Source organism: Pezoporus wallicus, unplaced genomic scaffold (assembly GCF_028554395.1).
Source record: "Pezoporus wallicus isolate ANWC-B61680 ecotype Strahan unplaced genomic scaffold, APGP_CSIRO_Pwel_v1 contig_3058, whole genome shotgun sequence".
Lineage (NCBI taxonomy): Eukaryota > Metazoa > Chordata > Aves > Psittaciformes > Psittacidae > Pezoporus > Pezoporus wallicus.
In genome coordinates this window covers 1790654-1796653 of record NW_026641153.1, presented here as the reverse complement: position 1 = coordinate 1796653, position 6000 = coordinate 1790654, and the positions used below count along the sequence as shown (strand labels likewise).

General features: G+C 43.9%; 1 protein-coding gene across 1 annotated transcript in view; it reads left to right on the top strand.

Annotated features, from left to right (window-relative positions):
* Window positions 1-1825: 1825 nt before the first annotated feature.
* SEMA3C (semaphorin 3C) overlaps window positions 1826-6000 on the top strand; it is a 122431-nt gene continuing 118256 nt past the window's right edge. The window contains exons 1-2 of the mRNA XM_057422417.1: window positions 1826-1939; window positions 5015-5155. Coding sequence (XP_057278400.1) covers window positions 5053-5155 — 103 coding nt within the window. The 5' untranslated portion in view covers window positions 1826-1939; window positions 5015-5052. The remainder of the gene's footprint in view (window positions 1940-5014; window positions 5156-6000) is intronic.

The window sequence follows — 6000 nt, the reverse complement described above, 5'->3', positions numbered from 1 at the left end:
ATGATCATGTTTTTCACAATTCTGGGCTCATTTCTTTTCTGGCATGAGTTGCAAATCTGATGGCTCATTTCAGAGGAAGGACCATCCCATACTTTCATGTTCTCTGGGATTACAAGTGCCTTATAATGCTGGAATTTCTGACTTGAAGAAAGCGTTAACTTTGCTAGGCTGTCACTGAATCCTGGGGGTGAAACAGACTTCGAAACATGTGTGATCCTAACTCATGCAGATAAGCTCTGACATGAAGTAACCTATAGACACAGGTCATAAAGACATCCACATGTATAGACAAAATTTGTTTACTAAAGGCACTGCATTCAGGCTACTCCCTGCTCTTTGGCTATAATGTATTAGTATTATTGTCTGCGTTGGTTAGTATGGCTACTGCCTAATAGCTAGACAAAAAATTATAACTTGAGTGTGTGCACTGATTCATTGTGGGTACTTGTTAATATATGTCTGCCTCTGGGACAAGGCTGCAAGCGGATGACGAGATGTGCACTACTGCTGTGACAGTACCCTAGAGCCTAGCAGGTCAGACCAGCACACAACACATCTGCAACACAACTTAGGCAAACCTCACCCAGAACCAAAATGCTGCTGTTTGGAAAATCCTAGCTCCTTTACCAACACGATGCTGCAGTTCACATTTTCAAGACACCTGAGGGTAAAATTTCCTAAGCTGTCCCATTGCCATGAAAACACGTATCTCACCAAAACCAAAGACCTTGCTCGACATCGTGGGGACAAATTCAACCTGAGCAATTGAAGCTCCAGGCATGCTAAACTGAAGAAGCACTTTCAACAGATGGTGGTAAAACTCCTGGAACAATCGGAACACTGACCTACAAATCTAACTACTGCTCGAACTCTCTCTTCTTCCTCTTCTTCGCTCAATTTCCTGCAGAGCATCAAATCGAGGAAATCATTCAGAAGGGGGGATCCCCTCTGGCCGGTGCTCGCCGCGACCTGGATTTCTCCTCACTACTTCCCTGCCTTTTTTCCCCCCTCTTCACAGTGACACCTACCGGCCTCCCCCGAAAGCTCTCCGGAACCCTCCACCCTCGCCGCTTCCCGGGGATCCGCTTGCCTCCCCAACCTCGGCGCCTCGGCATGCCCCCGGACTCGGCTTCGACCTCGGCGCTGCCGTCGGGGAGCGCAGGGAGCCGCTGGACGGCCCGCATAGAGGGGTAGAAACTTTCCTGGCGAGTTTCCCTCCCGTCTCCAGCGAGTCCCGCGGGCGCGCAAACTACGCGGAGTGGGAAGTGGATGCGAGTCGGGAGGTACCTGGCGCTGAACGCCCCTCGGGGCCAAGACGAGGGGGAACCGGTGGTGTTACGTTGTGTGCTCCTTAAAGAGCTATTGACTGCATTGCGCCCCCCTACCCCGCACAGCGAAGCGCGGGGCACGGTATGTGCGCTGTGCTGAGCGGAGCGGAGCCGTCGCCGAGCTGGGAGAGCGGAGCTGCCGCCCTACGCTGCCCGTACCGTGCAGCCGCCGCCGCCGCGCTGGGCGGGGTGTGGCCTCGCCGTTATTTATGAGCTCCAGCCCCGCTCTACTCCGCTAATGATGCACCGGAGGCAGTGGAGCCGCGTCTCGGTAGCGCGGCGAGGGCAGGGCAGCGCCTGTAACTGGAAACCAGAGCGGTCACCGACACCGCCCGGCCGCTTCCCATTCACTCCTAGGTGCTCAACTGAGGGCTGGGGAGAAGCGCTCCTGGCGCGTTAGGAGTGCGGCTGCGGGGATTGTTCTACAGAGGAGCCGGGAGTACCTTTGCAAGCACCGGGAGGACAGACTTTATTTTCTTTTTCTTTTATTTTCTCCCCCCGCCCCCGAATGAGCCAGGTTTGGAATTAAAGTGTTCTGGTAGCAGCCCTGGAGTCTGTAAACTGATAGAGACCAGATACAAATCTGTATCACTGGTTCCTACAATTGCTGGGTAAGCATAATTGAAAGTTCTCTTTCTTTGCTGTGATAGATGTGAAATGTCTTTGATGGTTGAATTTTCCTGCTGTTCACAGATAGTTAAAGCAATATTTTCTGGATTAACATAGTCTGTGTTTGTTGGTGGGTTTGTTTTTTTTTCCCTGCTTTCTTCCTTCACTTTTTTTTTTTTTTTCTGAATGGTTTTCCTTACAGATTTTAAGGGTAGGACCCTGACTGTAGCGGATGACACCTGCACAGCACTTCACAGCAAAGCTGTATAGTACTTTCCAAAAGCAATACAGCATGCTGCAAGTGCCCTCTGTGGTAGGAAAACTTCATCACTTCACTTTAGTAGTGGTTTGCCAATTTGTTTACAGTTAGAATAGGGTATTAGATCAGAAATGTAGTTAGACATTGTTTTTTGTCTGTCCTGAAAGATACTTTAAAAGTACTTGGAAGGTTTTAAGGTCCGTGGGTTGTCAGCCCAGATCATGTGCACGGGACATGCTGAATATAGTATCATGACTTACTGAGATAAATTCAGAACTGGGATATAAGCCCAAACCAAGAGTCAAACCTGCAATGAGTTTATGTTCAGTTACCAACTATGTAAATCTCTGAAATTAAACCTATTTCCATTAGGTAACTCACATGTCAGACACCCTGAGGTACCTTTTTGGCACCATATGCGTTTTTCATTTATGTGTCTAACAGCTGGGTAGGAACCATGCAGCTCACAAATTGAATCTTACATTTGCCTGTCACTTCTGTGTTAACGGTGAAGATCTGCAATTTGAGCAATGAAATGTAGCAATATTTCACTCCTGCAACTGATTGCACTAGAATTGGCAGGAGGCATGAGAGTGGGAGGGAAAGAGCGTTGAAAGGGGTTTTTTACTATTATTATTTCCTCCAATATTATTTAAAGGAAGAGAGGAAAGCCACACACTTGTTCCTCTTTGACTTTTTATCTCTATTGCAAAGAAAACATAGTGCTACTACTGTAAAGTACTACCCCCATTGCATCTGTTAAGTCACATGTTCTATATGATTGGCTATTTGTTTTGGCCTGACGGAGAAATTTTATCTGGATTTAATGGCCTTTCTCTCTTAGAAGAGGGATAAGTTAAAGGGTATCCCATGGGCTAGTCACAAGGCTTTAAATTTAAAGCCCACAAAGCAGCACTAATACTGGAGTTCAGGCAGCCTGTTTAAAAATTATTCTTGGCGAAAATGCTGCAACTATTGTTTTATTAGTTAACAGACCCTTAGAGATAATTTGGAATGGGGCCAGTATGGATAAGTTTCTCGGGTAGACCAGATCTGTAGCTGGCAAATTCCTGACACTGGTGTTTTTGTCAATTAGCAGACTTGTAGCATTACTTGCTCTGCATTTCTTGGTGCTCCAGAACAAATAATGGGGAGTTTAGAGTGTGGGCTGCAGAGCTGTGTGTTTGCTCCATCCCACCTCCAACTTAGTATAAAGTTCTCATGGAGAGGGAAACCTTGCAAATGATTTACAGTGAGCGGATAGGGAATGACAGAGGTAGTAATGAGATACTAGGCTTTTACTGCTAAGGCAGTAGTGTGGATCTGCCCCAAATTGGTGTCCTAAAGTCATCCCTGCCTGACAGCTCATTCCTACCGTGCTGTGGTGGTTACAGCCAGCTCTTTTAGGACAGGTGGGAATCTCAGAGGGGCCAAATGAACAAGCATGTAGAAATATTGGCTTCCACTGGAGGGACTGTAGTGCTAAAGCAGAGCCAAGATAAAGAAGTGTAAGAGGATTGCATGGGCAACAAAAATCTTAATGAAATAAATGTATAGCCTTTAGTGCTGTCTTCAAGCTGTAGGGGTTGCATCCTTCAAAGTGCTTCCAGTTACCATAAAATTGAATATATCACCTGATTAACCAGTAAGTCCTAGGAGAAGGGCTGTTGATGCTGAAAAGAAAATGTACATATAGCAGGGAATTAAAATGGGCCAAAATGAGGATGTGTTAATAAAATGCATTTTGCATCTGAGCTGCAGAACGAAGTTGTTATCACAGGTGAGGTGGAATTTGGAATTCAGTTTTGTGAGAGATGCCATTTAGGAGCGTTATAAATCTTCAATATTCAGCATCTAATAACTGCTTGGTTTTATGGGTCTGGTCCATTTAAATTGATAACGAAGTGCCACTGACTCCCATGAGCAAAAGCTCTTCCTGAGCTAAGAAAAGATACAGATTTGTTTAGGGATGTTTTCTGTTTTTCTGAGGAGCTCAGTTTTCTCAGCAACTAAACCATATCAAATTAATGTGAATTCAGAAGATGTGCAGGAGGAGTCACAGAAGCATTAAGTGCAATGCACTGTCCAACACTGGGTGTACTTAACGCTCTGTAGAAGTCTATCAGAGCAGGTAAGTATCTTGAAAGGAGCTGACCCAAAAAGCAAATGTTGACTAATGCTTTCAAGCATGTTGAAATACTTTTGGTCTCAATGGCTTTGAAATTAGTAATATACATGGTCAGGATTTCATCTTAAAAGAAGACCTAGAGGGCTATTAGAGAACTTAATAAAACTTAGAGCTCATTTTCAAGCACCTTTGATTTCAAATATTAAAAGGAAAAAAAAGGGCAAAACAAAGAAACAACAACCCAAACCTGCTCCCTCCTCTCAAACACAAGGGAGATCAAATATGATGTAAGGAGAGACAACTAGAAATATCAGCCAGCTTTTTATTAATGAAACTTTATCTCCTGTCCTTGCTTTGCTCTGCCTTGACATCTAGTATAATTATCTTTCCAGCAGGTGGAATTGTCCTTATTTTAAATAAACTAAATCTAATGATGTAGTCTGCCTTAGCCAAAACTCAGGCTCTGTTGGTTCATACTAACAGGCAGAGAGGTCCTTTTGTGCCAGCACAGCAGACTGCTGGGGAAAACCATTCTTAACTGCACAAAGGCAAAACAGAAGCAGTCTACCTCCTTCACACTGTCATGTATTATGGCTTTAGCTGGAAGAGCTTTCTAACACAGGTCTTCTTGTAGCGTTGTTTTTGCTCCACGCAACGGTGTAACAGTAATGCGATATCTCTGTCTTTCAGGTTTGGTTTCTTGGATATTAACTTGCAAATCTGAAGAGATGGCATCTCTTGCACTGCACGTGTTGATTGGGATATTTATTTACTTTAGCAGTGTAAAAGGATCTTCGCAGCCTCAAGCAAGGGTGTTCTTAACATTCAATGGTAAGACAGAAGATAAACATTCTTAAGCAAATGTTATGATTGAACATTTTTCTTTTTCCCCTTAAATTCAATAACAGAGTAGAAATTGGCTTTTTGATCTGCGGCCACAGTTATTTGTGGTTTGTGTTGCTGAGGTACCCCTCAGCCTAAATTTGATTTTTACCTGAAGTTCATTGCTACCGTAGCTATAGGTGCATAATTAACAATGCATTCTCTTTATTTTGATAGTTATTATGGATTAATAACAACTAAAGCTTTTATTTTCCATACTTAATTTTGTTTCGGAAAGATGATAGCACATGGCATGTAGTGGAAATGTAATGACTTGAGTTGCTTTCGTTCAGTGCCCAACTGAGACATGTTGTACCTGGGAAATGAGGCTGCCTGAAGGCTAACCAAGATAGTTAGCAAGACACAGGGCCCTTTGACAAAATATCCTTCTTTGTGCTCTTTGTACAGTGTGTTAGATTTGCATTGCATAGAGCAATCACTGATGCCTGCATATTATACAGCAATCAAGATTATTACTGTTAACAGAAAGATGCTTTTACTTCTGATGTGATGAGCGGTACCTTGTTGCTGTCTTTACCCCAGTATTACTTTTAATAGTAAGGTAGCTTATCCTCCTAGTATTAATGCCAAACTTAAATGGAGATTTTAGCCACCACTTCAGCATGTGTTCTTCAGCTTACATTTTCTGTTACATCTGAGCAGAGTTTTTCTGTCACTAACTATAGGGTCGTTGGCTTTGTTCAGCCCTCTGCCTTTTCTGTGACTGTCTTTGAGGCATAAGGGCTACTCGCTGCACCAATACTGTCTGCATTAGGGTGTGCGGTTTTGTGGTT